Source organism: Rattus norvegicus, chromosome 19 (genome assembly GCF_021556685.1).
Source record: "Rattus norvegicus strain SHRSP/BbbUtx chromosome 19, alternate assembly SHRSP_T2T, whole genome shotgun sequence".
Taxonomy (NCBI): domain Eukaryota; kingdom Metazoa; phylum Chordata; class Mammalia; order Rodentia; family Muridae; genus Rattus; species Rattus norvegicus.
In genome coordinates, this window is record NC_141552.1 from 38,664,463 (window position 1) to 38,679,350 (window position 14,888).

Below are 14,888 nucleotides of genomic sequence, written 5' to 3' on the forward strand. Positions count from 1 at the left end.
CCAGCACTTAGGAAGCCTCGACAGTCACATCTCTATGAGGGCTTCATTGCTGTTTTGTTCTTGAGATAAGGTCTCGTCGTGTAGCCCTGGAACTGGCTCTGTAGACCAGGTGGGCCTTGAACTCACAGAAATCTGCCTGCTTCTTCCGTGGTACTTCGAGGAGTAAAGGCAGGCACCACCACTGCCTGGTGGATCTCTGTGAGCTAAGGTTCACCTGGAGTACAAGACAACTAAGGCTGCAGAGTGAGGGCCTGTGGGGGGAGGGAGGGAGAGACAGATAGACAGAGACAGAGGGACAGACACAGAGAGAAAGAGAGATTCTACCAGTTAACATAGAATGTTGAAACTTTCAGGAAGAAACAAAAGGGGGAGAGAGCTGGACAGATGGCTGAGTGGTTAGGCACCCTTACAGCTCCTGCAAAGGACCCAGTTTTGGTTCCCATCACCTGTACTGGGCAACGCACAACTGCCTGTAACTCCAGTTCCCCAGGGCCTACATTCAAGCAACAAATCATAAAATAACAATAAGTAGATCTTTTAAAAATATTTAAAAATAAAATAAATCGGGTTGGGGATTTAGCTCAGTGGTAGAGCGCTTGCCTAGGAAGCGCAAGGCCCTGGGTTCGGTCCCCAGCTCCGAAAAAAAGAACCAAAAAAATAAAATAAAATAAAATAAAATAAAATAAATCAATAAACACAGAGAGGGGAAGAGAAATTCAGTGGGCAAAGAGCCTGGTGCACACCAATCCTGGTCCATTCATCTCTAGGACTCCATAAACAGGGTGTGGCTGTGCATACCTTCGATCCCAACACTTGGGTGGTGGAGGCAAGAGGGTCAGAAGTTCAAAGTCATTCTTTCTTACATAGCAAATTCAAGCTCAGCTTGGACTACCTGAATCCCTGTCTAGAAAACAAAGAAACAAACCAAACCATACTAAAGGGACACAAAACAAAAAGATGCTAAAAGATACTAAAACACAAATTCAAAGGAGAAAAAACTATTTGGAAACAAATGGTTGTGGGCTGGAGAGATGGCTCAGTGGTTAAGAGCACTGACTGCTCTTCCAGATGTCTCTAGTTCCATTCCCAGCAACCACATGGTGGCTCACAACCAACTATAATGGGATCTGATGCCCTCTTCTGGTGTGTCTGAAGACAGCAACAGTGCACTCACATACACAAAATAAATAAATCTTTAAAAACAACAACAACAACAAAAAGGCAAATGTCTAGGATTTTGCTAATTCAACTGGCAGCTTCTTCTTCTTCTTCTTCTTCTTCTTCTTCTTCTTCTTCTTCTTCTTCTTCTTCTCCTTCTCCTTCTCCTTCTCCTTCTTCTTCTTCTTTCTTCTTCTTCTTTTGTTTTTTTTAAAGGTTTCTCTGTGTAACCCTGGCTGTCCTGGAACTCACTCTGTAGACCAGGCTGGCCTTGAACTCAGAGATCCACTTGTTTCTGCTTCCAAGTGCTGGGACTAAAGGCTTGCACCACCACCTTGCTGTTCCTAATCCTAAAAGTCTTTTGTCAGCACTGGAATAAAAGTACCAGCAACAGACCTGAAAACAAGGAATTGCCCAGCCGCCCAGCATCAATGAGAAGGAATGATGAAGTCACTAATTTAGAAGAAACTAAGGGAGCATTAGAGATCACATCAACATTTTAAAATGAGAGGGAGCAGATGCCCCTCCCAGCACTTGGGAGGCAGGGGCAGCCAGCTCTGAGTTCAAGGCCAGCCTGTTCTCCAGAGTGAGTTCCAAGACAGCCAGGGCTACATGGAGAAACCCTGTCCCCCAAAATTAACATAAGTAAATTAATTAATTTAAAAAATAAAAGAGAGGGAGGGAATGTCAACATAAATCAGAAGGGGATAGAGGGCATTTGTGACCTGAAGTTGGAGTCTGAGTTAAGCTCTCTTCAGCTGCCCACACTTGTCTCTCCTCTTCTCCAGCCTCCTGCTGCTCTGTCCGTTTACTTTTTTCTCTAATCTCCAAATAAACAAAATTCTGTCTTGAAGAAAAGGTTACAGATTCCAGAGAGGAGGAAGCTCTTACCTGAGCTGTCTGGCTGAAAAATTTGATTATGGGGTCTCTTGAGAGCAACATTTACTTCAGTGTGTGTGTGCGTGCGTGTGCGTGCGTGTGCGTGTGTGTGTGCGTGTGTGTGTTGGGGGGGCAGGCTGTGTATACCACAGTGCACACATGGAAGGATGATAACAGCTCTTAGGAACTGAATTCAGGTCATAGGCTAGCCAGACTTGGTTGTAAGCACATTTACTCACTGAATCCCCTAGCCATCCTGTACCATCTTCTTTTTTTTAAATTTTTTATTTTTTCCATCTTTATTAACTTGGGTATTTCTTATTTACATTTCGACTGTTATTCCCTTTCCTGGTTTCCGGGCCAACATCCCCCTAACCCCTCCCTCTCCCCTCTGTATCTTCTTCCTAAAGCACCTGGTCCCAGCTAGTTTGAGACAGTAACAAAAGTTAGGCTTAACACAGGCTCTAACCTCCCTCTTCCCACTGGGTTGTCTCCATAGAGTAGGAGACATCATTCTGATGTGACCTGGATCAGATCTCACCTTTTTTCTCTGGATCATGGGGGGAGTGGGGTGGGGAGGGTCAAAGGTCAAGTCAGCTCAGCAGGACCTGGAGTGGCTCCTTCTGCACACAGGCTGCTCTTAGCCTGGGGTTCCTTCCCTTGTATGTTCACATAGCTCACAGTACCACCGACGTCAGAGACGAGGGTGGTCTTCTTTAACCCGTAAACTGCTGTATCCCTTTGGTTGGAGGGATGTCTGGCACATCTGAGCTGGGGACTAAATGTTTACACAGATGCAAGAAGGAAGACCTAGACAAGGACAAGCGCTCCCTCCAACGACCTGCTCCTGCTTTCTCCTCCAAGGCACCAGCTACCTCCCAGCCCCGCCCCAAGTCAGAAGTTTGCCTTACCCTTTGCGATTTTGATATCCAGGGCGGTTCGGATCAGAGCCATCAAGGTGGAGTTGAAGTGAACGGTGTTGTCATCCGCTACGGGTAGGTCCATCCGCAAGAGCCTCTACAGAAACCGGGTGAGGACAGTCATTCTTAGGCCCTAGCATCTTGCAAGCCAAATTCACTTGACCCAGGAAGCCCCAGGAAGAACTCTGAAGTCGGGGCAACTCTCTCTACAGTTAGCTTTACCAGCGCAGAATCTCTCATTTCTCCTGCATGGAGCAACAAAAGGCTTTCCACGCTGCTGTCCCTACCTTTTCTTTTTTTGAAGACAAAGTCTCCCTCCTGCCTTGGCTTCCTGAATAGCCGGGATGCCAGGGCCTGCCACCACTTTTAACCCAACTGGTTTGTTTGTTTGTTTCTGTTTTGAATACCACCCGTGGGACCTTACCACAGGTGGGTCCGGAGTTCTGGCCCCAGATTCTTGCCCTGTCTCAGAGTTCTTCTCAAAGGCTCCCTTTTACTTCCACCCAAAGAGAAAGAGCAGAAGGCAGATGTCAGCAGCAAGTGCGTGCAGCAGCCTCGAGGTGGGGTCCACGGCCACAGCCGCCGCTCCCCGCCCCCACCCCCTGCTCCGCCCAGAACGGGCAGATGATAGGCACCCAGCCGCAGCATTCCATCCTCAGAAGCGGCAGGCACCTCCCCACGCAGGCCCCTGGTGGACATGCAGCGAGGCCTACACAGAGCGGTACAAACGGGCACATGCAGACGGAATCTCGAGACTCATTCATAGCTCCGTGGGAAGTGACTGTCGGGGCTCGCCGGATCATGGCTGTCTGTGCAGTAGCAGGGAGAAGGGGCAAGGGGCATTCCTGTGGCCCAGGGAAGGAATCTGTGTCCCAGACAGGGGCTCTGTCCTGGTTGGTGGCTTGGGAAGGGGAAATGATGGGCTCTGATGTGCCATCAGCTTGAGGGGGATGTTAAGGGCGAGTCTGGGGCTCACCAGGGGATTCACCACAGAGTGGGAGCCAGTAAACTAGGGGTAGGATAGGAAGTGGGATGTTGGAGTGGGGCAGGGAAGGGGGCAGTCGATAAACATAGAGGGCACTGTGTACCACGGGGCAGGCGTGTACTGCAAATTGCTCTGAGCTGAGAAGTCAGACTGCGTAACAGGAACATGTGTTCTCTGTAGCACACTTTCCCAGCAGTGAGTGTTCCACGGAAATCATGATACTTTAAATGTACACAAAGGTGCCTCAGAGACCATGGTGGCTTCATACAGACATCAGGATGGGAAGGGACACTTGTGGGGGTGAGACTGAGTGGGAAACCGCCACTCTGGGCTTGGGCTGGTACTGAAGGGAGATGGAGGATGGGAATATGGAGTCACTTCTGGGGCATGGGGTTTGAAGGTCATCCCTGGCCATCTCGAGGATGAACTGAGGGAGCAGATGTCCTCCAGGGCCGGGGGAGATTCCAGGACAGAAATCTAGAGGAGCGGCAATCTCCTCGCTCCCTCAGCTGGCATACGCCCCGCCCACCCCCAGGCCCCTCCAAGGCAGCGTGCAAGGCCTGATTGGTGCACCACGGTCGGGGTTGGAGCGGCTGCAGCCCTCCTGCTTGCTCTGAAACAATGGAGTGGAGAGGCATGTTGGGGCATCTTGGGTAGATGGGTGGCATGGTTCAGGTGCTGGGGAGACAACTCCAGGGCAAGAGGAGGGGGAGGGGAACTCAGCTGTGAGAGGTGTCGGATCTCCCGGGCCCTAAGTCAGAGGTCAGCTTCAGATGTGGGTGGGAAGGCCAGGGCTTAAAAGGGGCTCGAGGCTCAAAACACAGTCTGGCCTGGGCCTGGGGTGCGTGTGTTTTCAGATGGGCAGAGACATACAATTTGGCTTCCCAAGGGTGGTCGGTCATATGGGTTCTAGGGGATTGGAGTGCTCCCTCCCCCTCCCCGTGGCTTGTTGGCCATAATGGAGTCTCAAAACACGCAGACACTCATCAGAAAGGACACAGCGCACTGCTGAGAGTCGAGGGACGCTCATGACTCAGTTACTCGAGAAAAGAAAAAAAGGAAAAAAAAGAAGAGGAACGTCGGCAGAAGACTCGCTGGGTGTTGTAGTCACCACCGAAAAGTCCCCAGCTCCGGGACATCGGTGTTGGCAAAGATAGACTACCTTGTAAGCCACTCTGGCCGGGCACTTCTTCCCAAGACCCAGGGGCGGGGACATGTGTCTCAGCATCTGATACATGTCCGGGTAAGGCATGCGACCCCTGGCAGCACCAAAAACAAAAAACAGGACGGGTGGGTGGGGCAGAGAACCAAAAGGGTGAGGGGAAAGGTGGGGGGAAGAAACAGAAAAAGAAGAAAAAAAAAAGGAAAAAAAGAAGAAGAAGAAGAAAAAACAAAAAACCACACGAGCCGAAAAAATAGAGAAAGAGGCAGAGAACAATAAAATGGATATTTTAAATAAATGGAAAAGAGGAGAAAAAATGGAAGAAAAGGTAATTAAAAATGATTATTTCACTGCTTACGAGCAGGCAGAGAGAGAGAGAGAGAAGAGAGAAACAGTCAGATTCCACTTGGGCTCCAGGCTGTGGCTCAGACAGTGCAGAGCTGAAGGGTCGAACTGCTCAGGGGCCGAGTGTCTGGTTTGGCTGAGGCTGGTCTCTGAGGGGGCCTGGGTGAGGAGCTCGGGCAGGGCATGGCTGGTGGGAAGGAGGGCTGGAGGCTTCAGGAGGCAGGGAGTGGGGAGGAGGGTGCTGGGATAGGGAAATGCAAAATTACAACTCCCCCAAGGGATGCGTCTGATTTGGGGGTGTCATTGAGACCACGGGATGGGCAGCTTCAGCTAACAGCAAGCACAGATGTTCAGAAGGAACAGAGAGGTATGTCCCATGCTTCGTGGAGTCTGCATGGCCGCATTCTGGAGGCTAAGAGTTTGCTAATTTAATGCAAGAGAGAGAGATGGCTCTGTTTTTGAGAAATATATATATATCAAATATATATATGGAAGACCCCAAGCCACACTCATTCAATCGATGCTAGCAGGTTTTAGTGGAAATCAAACCTTGCAAGCAACCCTATGAGGACATTTCTTGCCTAAGCCGAGAGGGGGCGATATTACTCGCAATAAACTGTACATGTCCTTATAGTGAATGCGGCCGCTGAAAGGAGAAGAGAGGGGTTAGTGGAGGTCCTGGGTTGGTCCCCATGAAAAGGGCTCCCCAAGCACACAGTGAGACCATGGAGATGAGGCCGGGGCCTCCTCGTCTGAAGGAGTGGGAACCTGGGACAAGTAAAGGCTTTGAGGATTTACAGACATTTGTGCACCTGCCCTCAGGGACAGAGGTGTTTATGGGGGTGGGAGCTGGAGGTTCTAGATGTGGCCCTTTCTACCCAGGACTGCTTTGTGCATGTGTTCCCTTCGCTATTTACTTGGGCTAGACTGGTGTGGGTGGGTATGTGGCCTAGAGGAGGGGACAGCATCCCACTGTAGTGACCTAAAATCAAAAAGGAAGAGTTAAAAAAGGCCCCCAAACCAGCCCCAGCAACATGCCTTGCCCAAGTCTCTCCAACTCAAGGAGGGCTTGTCTGGGGCTGCAGTCATGGGAGAGACAGACTGACGGCTCTCTGCACTTTCTTGTGGGCCTCTCCTCCAGGGCTGAGGCCAAAGGAAGCAGAGCACAGACCACTAGGGGATGCCCCACTAATGCTCCTTCAGCTCACTGCCCAGGATGAACTAGAACCCTCGTTCTGCCACTTCAGAGGTACTGCCTCAGTGCACTCGGCCTCATCTAAGATGCTGTGAGGTCTCCTGTCAGCAGAGGGTGTGCTGGGGCGGGGGTGGGGAGGCTCAGTGAGACAGGGAAAGGCAATCTTGCCTTCCCCTCCCCAATTCCTGTGTGATCTGCCCAAAGGCTTTTCTTTTCTTTTTCAAGGTACGGGAGGTGGAACTAAAGGCTTCAGATAGGCAAGGCAAGAGTCTGCCAGCCAGCCACATCCTTAGACCTTGGTGTTTTCATGTTAATAAGCAATGTACTATTTACTCATGTACGTGTGTGGAGTTTCCCACAGAGGCCAGAAGAGGTCAGAAGATCCCCTGGAGCTGGAGTCTAAGATACTGAACCCAGGGTTCTCTGCCAGGGCAGCCAGTGTGTGTGGGGGGGGGGTGGGGGGGGAGAGGGAAGGAGAGAGAGGGGGGAAGGGGGTAGAGGGAGGGAAGGAGGGAGGGAAGAAGAGCGAGGGAAAGGGAGGGAGGGAGGGAAGGAGAAAGAGGGGGAAAGGGAGGGAGGGAGGGAGGGAGGGGGAGGGAGGGGGAGGAGAAGAGAGGAGAGAGGAGAGAGGAGAACAATTTGTGGGAGATCCTTCTCATCATATGGGTGGGGGCTGGTGACTGGACTCAGGCAGTCAGGTTGGGTAGTGCCAGCCTTTGCACATTGAGCATTCTTGCTAGCCCCAGAATTTTATTTTGAAGTACGGTAATGGTCCTCAAACTCCTGATCCTTCTGCCTCAGTTTCCTAAAAGCTGGGATTATAGTTGTGTAGCATCCACCTTGGCTCTTTTTTAAGCTCCTCCTCTTCCTCTTCCTCCTTCTCTTCCTCCTCCTCCTCCTCCTCATCAATGGGTTTTGAAACAGAGTTTCTATGTGTAGCCCTGACTATTCTGAAACTCTGTGTGCCACATGCCTGGCTTTTTTTTTTTTTTTTTGAAACAGTCCCATATATTATGTAGTTTTGGCTGGCCTAGAAAGCACTGTGTAGATCATGTTGGCCTCAAATTCAGAGTTCCATCTGCCTCTGCCTCCTGTCTGCAGGGATGAAAGGTGTGTGCCACCATGCCTGGTTTATTCTGAATAAACAAAGTCACTTGTAGCCCAGGCTAGCACTGCACTCCTGATTTTTTCTGTCTCAGCCTTTTGAGTGCTGGGATTTCCCACATATGCCAAGCCTGCTCTCTAAGTTTTGAACTGGATTCTGCCACTCTGATCTTAGGGCATGTGCCAAGGTAGGCCAGGGCTGCCTCTACACTTCCTGGTGAAGGAAGGCCACAGATCCTTAATGTAGGCTACCACCCAGAGGCCTCACCATAAGAGACCAGAGGAGTTGTGGGGGTTGGGGACCCTTGGAAATCTTCACAGTTGATTACCTCCATCTATAAAGGCTTGGGCAAGGGTAAGTCATGATTCCTGCCCTGGACTCACTCATGAGGTCCCTGCTGAGATCCTAGGACTGTGCCCCACACCTGAGACCTGATTTCACTCTTGTCCCAGTTTCAGGAGGAGGTGGACAGTACAAGCCAGAAGATTTGAGATGTTCCTTACCAGGCAGCAGGGTCATACTCTGCCCAGACACGCACGTACTCATCCAGGTGGTGGGGGCCCAGGATGGAGGAATCTCGGGTGAGGTACTCGAAGTTGTCCATGATGACAGCAACAAAGAGATTCAGCATCTAGGGGCCAATGGGAGTAGAGAGGAAACCGTAGGGGTAGGACAAGGACATGGAGACCCAAGGGGAAAAGGAAGAGAGCAGAGGAGGAAAGGAAACAGACACAAAAGACACCCATTCACAAGGCCAATGAGAGGGGAGAGAGATGGATAGACATGCACAGAGGCGATGCCTGAGGGAGATGAGCAGTTGGAGGTAGGGGCTGTGTGAGCTGGGGCCAAAGTGGCTGCCAAGGGCCAAATCCTCCCACCATGGCCAAATTCAGATTCTCACAGGGGTCCAAGTCCTCCGCAAGAGGCGGTGTCTGCTACTGGCTCAGAGTAAGGGAGCCATGGCGTTCCTTAACATCCTATAGTACACAGACCCACAGCCACCCATCTGATGTCACCATGTGGGAGACAACATGTCAGTGGCAGGGAGGGAGCAAGTCTTCTACTCCAGTCATAGTTTATAGGGATTCACTGGCCTGTGTCCGCGCCGGGGGTGAAGACATGGCCCTCCTCGTGTGCAGACTCACCAGAAATGAGCAAAGGAAGATGAACGAGACAAAGTAAAAATAGGCGAACTCGTTGCCACACTCTGGTTTTTGGATCCCGGAGTTCTTGTCGCATGGCTTCCCGCTGAGGCAGGACAGCATGATGTTGTGCCACGCTTCCCCTGTGGCGCTCCTGAGGATACGCATCGTCAGTGACCCGGCCACTGGCCCCAAGTGACACTACTGCTTCCCTAGAAGGGTAAGGACTGAGGCTCTGGGCTAGCCAGTCGTGGGCTTGAGTCCCTGGGGACCATCCCCTTTCCCTAAGTGCTCAGAGTGCAGTGTTCAAGTCTGTGCCTTAAATGTCCGAGGGGAAGGGTCAGCGAGGTAGCTCAGTGGGCCCAGGCTCTTGCCACAAGGCCTCCCCGTCCCCGTCCCCAGTTTGATCCTTGGTAACAACACAATAAAAAGGGGAGGATTGACTCCCACAAGTTGTCCTTGATCCCCTCCTGTTTCCCGACAGGTGCACCCACTAAAACTCTCTAAAGGTAAGAAAAATAAAGTTCGCAGCAGATACTGAAATGATAGGCTGGGATGGTGGTGGTCATCTGGGGACACCTGTGTGATTCAAAACCTTTCTTCTCTCTGAGGGCTCATCTCATAATGCTGTCTCCAGGTTGCTGCTGCCGGTGTGTGCCGGACTCTCCCTTGTCTTCAAGCACATCAGTCAGGTTCCTGCCTCAAGGTGTCAGCTCTGGCTGTGTTCTGCCTAGACGTTTCCCCCCAGGATCTCTCCTTTAGAGGGTCTTATTATGTAGCCTAGGCTGATCTCGAGTTCTCAGTCCTCCTGCCTGCATCTTCTGTGTGTCAGGACTGCGGGTGAGCACCACACCACTCTCTCCTCTTTAGCAGTCTTAATGATTAATTAGCTAGCCAACGGTGTTCCTCTAGAGACTGTACACTCGTTCTACAGGGTGGTGATTATATTTTTCCTCTGCCACATTCTTAGCGGGTGAGACACACTAGCTACTTAGCCAGTGTCTGTTGGCTCAAGGATCATCCTACACGCAGCAACCAAACATCTAGCCAGACCTCGTAGCATACAACTTCAATCCCAGTACTTGGGAGGCAGAGGAAGGCAGTTCTTGAGTTTGAGGCCGATCTGTCTACAGAGCGATTTCCAAGAGGGCCAGTACTATACAGAGAATATCTGTCTCAAAACAAACAGAGAAAAACAAAAGGAGAAAAAAAAAGCCAACAAAATTTCAAATATCTCACTCCCATGTCCTCATTTCCTCATGTGTGGAAGAAACTTTCTCTAAATCAAAAGTCGGCTGGACAAGACATTATCTCTTCTGAACAAAGTCAACTAGCCAGTTACATCAGTCTGTGAAGCCAAGCTCCCACCAATGGGATGTTGTCACGACCTATGTAAGGGCTGAAGACAGAAGCCATCTTGGCCCCAGCGTGCTTGCTAGGCTGCTTTGGGTTTTGACCCATACTTTTTACAAAAGGAATTGCCTTGTCAAGCTACATCCGCGTTGCTGGCGTGTTCCTTTATGGAACGCAGAGATGATTCTTTGTTTCTAACAATTTGGGGGTTTGTCTTGAATTTCAAACCTGTCTCGGAGTGTTCAGACTCCCCCCTATGGGAGACACATCAGGTGTGTTGTGGTGGCCCCTGGGGTCTCAAGTAAGACTGGAAGGTACGCACAGGAGTACGCCAGGAGAAGTGTACGCCACAGTCGGCAGTCTGGACTCTTGGGGGGGCGTTCAGGGTGAACAGAGGGTTTGCACCCCTAAGTGGCCGTAAAAGACTCTCAATTTGGATTTGACAATTTCCTCCTTAGGGATGGAGGTGGAAGTGAGGACAAGAATGGGAGGTTATCGGGTCAAACTGAGCTCCAAGAAACATAAAGGAAACAGATCCCTCACACGAGGAATCAGTTTTTTTTTTTTTTTTTTTTTTTTGTTCTTTTTTTCGGAGCTGGGGACCGAACCCAGGGCCTTGCGCTTCCTAGGCAAGCGCTCTACCACTGAGCTAAATCCCCAACCCCCGAGGAATCAGTTTTTTGTTGCCCCAGAGGCTCCCCCACTCCATTCAATACACCCCTCCCCTGCTGGACTAATGAGAGATGAATCTCAGTTTAGCCCCCTATCTTCCCACTCTCTCTGGCCCGGGCAGATGCTTTGCTAACTGGATAAAAGTGCCACACAGAGGTACTATGGTTTTAAAAATCAGGATCAACTATCTTAATAAATTGTTTTGTTTCATTTCTGTGTTCCGAGAAAGGGTTTCTCTGTGTAGCCCTGGCTGTCCTGTAAGTTGCTTTGAAGATCAGGCTGGCTTCGAACTTACAGAGGCCCACTGCCTCCTGATTACAGATTACAGATGGGCACCACTAGGCCTATAATAGTGTTGTTCTTATTATTTACACTACTCTGAGTGTGTAGTTCAAACTGGGCTGTCTTCTCTGAAGGTGGTACACAGTGTCTTCCTCTAAGCCAAACAACTGTCTTCTTTTTGAGACCAGCTGAGTTTGCTTATGAAGGAGCATCGTGGGGACTACAGAGGCAGCTCGGCAGGCAAGAGGATTTGAAAAGGACAACCATAGGCTACCGTGGAGAGTGAAGGCCGGGTGGGAGGCTTCACTCATGCACAAGGAACCACAGGCAGCTAAGGGATGCTGAGAACGTGGGCGTCTCCTCCAGGGAAGAGCGCACTGATAGGCTATCCAATACCATATGGTCAACACCCACACAAACAACGGTATACAGGCTGAGCAGGCAGTACTTAGGATTTAGGACTACATATATGTAAATGACGATCAGTGAAAAAAGAGGCCATAGATTTAAGAGAGAATAAGAAAGGGGCAGCTTACAATGACTCCAGTTCTAGGTGCTCTGGAGTGGAGTTTTAGAAGAGCCATTGCTCTGAGCATAATCTGGAGTGATGGCCGCTGAGGCTTTGTAGCAATCTTTGGTAAATTATCAGTGACTGTTATTTATGATTTATGGGGTTCATCTTCCTTGGGAATTTCAGAGCCTTTCATGACCTCAGTGGTAAGACACTTCTGGCAAACCAGGAGTTCCTGTAATGGCTGATAATTGCTGAGGTAATGGTTCCTTCGGACAATGCCTACATCGGATAAGAGGTTTCAGCATGTGGGAATTGACTTCATAAAAGGTCTTTTATGTAATAAGCAATAAATGGGCTTCTTCCAGTCTGCTTAGAGTTCAGTCAATCAGAGGTGGATCTCCCCCTGCTGCTAGTGAGGCCTTACTACATTCTGCAGCGCCAACTCAGAACAGACAGTACTCTGAACCCTCTCTTCACCTCTGAGGGCTATTGCATGCATCTGGTGTACATACATATACAGAGGTGTGTGTGTGTGTGTGTGTGTGTGTGTGTGTGTGTGTGTGATGTTCCTTCATGGAGGAGGGTGTGGCAGGGTCACTGGACCCTCCTAGAGTATCTGCCCCTCCTCCCAGAGCTGTGTGCAGTTCTGCCCTAACCGCACTTATCCCTGAGATCTTGGGGGAGGAGCTGGGGTATAAAGGCAGGGGAAGACTAGAGAGAGAGAGGCCCTTATGAAGCTGTGGGGAAACCATTGTCCATTCTGAGTGCAGACTTGTCAGTGAGGCTTTAGGTCATCCATGCTTTTGCCCGTAAGCCCTCCACCATGCCCTGTGAGTAAGCCCTACAAAGTCATTTGTCCCCCGGGTGACTTGGTTTGTTATTAAAACCTTATGAGAAATGCATAGCCATTGTTCTTCTCCCGGGTAAAAATTCTCCCAGTAGCTGGTAATTTTTTTTTTCTTTTCTTTTCTTTTTTTTTTTTTTCCCCCGGAGCTGGGGACCGAACCCAGGGCCTTGGGCTCCCTAGGCAAGGACTTTACCACTGAGCTAAATTCTCAACCCCAGCAGGTGGTAAATTTATCTGTTAATGTTACTGTGTTTCAATGGTGTTAAGAAGAAAACTGAAGGGGTTGGGGATTTAGCTCAGCGGTAGAGCGCTTGCCTAGCGAGCGCAAGGCCCTGGGTTCGGTCCCCAGCCCCGGAAAGAAAAAAAAAAAAAGAAAAAGAAAAAGAAGAAGAAAACTGATAGGAAACGTGAGTTGCTGGCAGAGTTGGAAATAGCTTCAGTAAAGGAGGCTTTGTGCACGGAGATTAAGATGGCCGGATGTTTCAGATGCTTCAAGAATGGGAAAGAAAACCTGAAAGCTTATGCAAGTTATGAAGGTCTGAGTCAGTTACGTAAGGTTTGTTAGAGATTATGTATGTACTATTAACATTTCTAAGGTCAAAGTTCAATGCACTGATGTCAAATGTCTGTTTAAATCAATGTGCTACTGCTCTACTCTTGATGATCACAGGGACTGGCTTAAAGAGCTGACAATGTAGGCCTAGTCCTTGTTTCTTGTAAGAGTGGCTTGTTTTTGTCCAGGCAAACGCAGTAGTTACAATACCTGACTGGTGCAACGGCCACAGTTGGACACGTATACTGGTGTGGGCAGAGGGATCAAAAGACAATATTCTCCCTTCCAAGGTCAACTGGGTTCCAGGGCACTATGGGCATCTCTAAAAGTATCCTGTAACTACAGGGAGTCACCTGCTCAGAAGGCTATGGAGACCCACCCTGCTGACAAAGAGTCAACACACAGTCTCCATGCTTTCAGTGAAGTCTTGGTCAAGCAAAGCCCCTGACTTGTCCTCACATAGATGGAGCAACCACTAGAGGAACCAGAGGTCCCTCACAAACCCAAGAGGATGCTGTGGACGAGACCCTTCGTTGGGCAGTGACCCCTGAGGACCAGACCCTTCACTGGGCTTGATAGGAGAAAAGAAAATTATCAATTTTGGCCATCTGCATGGTCTTAGCTGCCCAACCAGAGAGTCCATCAAAAGAGCACCACTAAAAGTGGTGCACACTTTTAGTCCCGGGACTCAGAAGGCAGAGGCAGGCCGATCTTTCTGAGTTCAAAGCCAGCCTCGTTACAGAGTACCAGGAGAGCCAGAGCTCCACAGTGAGACCCTGTTTCAAACAAACAAGCAAGCAAGCAAGCAAGCAAACAAACAAACAAACAAGCAGTGTTGCTCAGACCTTCCTGTTTGTTTTAAATGATTTATTTACTTTCATTTTGTGGGCAGTGGTGTTTTACTTGCAAGCATGTCGGCGATGTTGCCAGATTCCCTGGAAATAGAGTTACAGACCGGCCTGAGCTGCCAATGAAGGTCTCTAGGAGAGCAAGCCAGTGCTCTTAGTTAAGAGCCATAGCTCTAGTCCCTCATTCATTCATTCATTCATTCATTCATTCATTCATTCATCCATTCATTCATTTGAGACAGGGAACTCACTTTGTAGGCCAGGCTGGCCTTAAACTCAGAGATCTACCTGTCTCTGCCTCCCTGGTGCTGGCATGAAAGGTGTGTGCCACCACTGCCGCCACCACCTTTCCTTTCTCTAGAGCCATCTGGTGGGGACCTCGCACTGGGATTCTAGCTAACCCAACAGCTATCAAACTACCTGAAAATAAACCCTGGGTTCATCACTGTTGAATCCGGCCATGAAGGCCAAAAGAAAAGTGAGGAGGAGCCCAGCAGACAGATCTTTTGTGAAGTTCTAAAGGACTTTGATCTGGACATGGCTTCTGGCTTCTGGTTCCCTGCCTAGGCTAATCTTTTCTTTTACTTTTCTCTCATATCTCTTTCCACATGCCAAAGGTCCCTTCTCTCCCTACATTTGACAGTAGAAGTCAGATGTACTCTCTGGATGGGTAGCTCAAAGCTACCACAATTGATGACGCCAATTCAGCTGGCAGGAGCCAGATTGGTTGTTGCCACAAATTCACAATAGCATTTAGTTCTTCAGGGGAAGAACAGGAGGTAGGCAGTTTAGTGTAAAAATGACCCCAAAGTAAACACATTTTGTTGTTGTTGGGGCTAAAAGCCCAACATATCCTTGAGCTTCTTAGCAGCCCCACCTTTAATTAGAGACTAGATATGCTGTGCAGGTTAGCCTTATGACTAGAGCT

General features: G+C 49.6%; 1 protein-coding gene across 9 annotated transcripts in view; it reads right to left on the reverse strand.

Annotated features, from left to right (window-relative positions):
• Positions 1-14,888, reverse strand: part of Cacna1a (calcium voltage-gated channel subunit alpha1 A) — a 297,093-nt gene that overhangs the window by 19,255 nt on the left and 262,950 nt on the right. For 6 of the 9 annotated variants that reach the window (NM_012918.6, XM_087593877.1, XM_087593875.1 and 3 more), the window contains 4 exon segments: positions 2,949-3,054; positions 5,999-6,095; positions 8,253-8,380; positions 8,895-9,045. In NM_012918.6, coding sequence (NP_037050.3) covers positions 2,949-3,054; positions 5,999-6,095; positions 8,253-8,380; positions 8,895-9,045 — 482 coding nt within the window. 9 annotated transcript variants of the gene reach the window in all.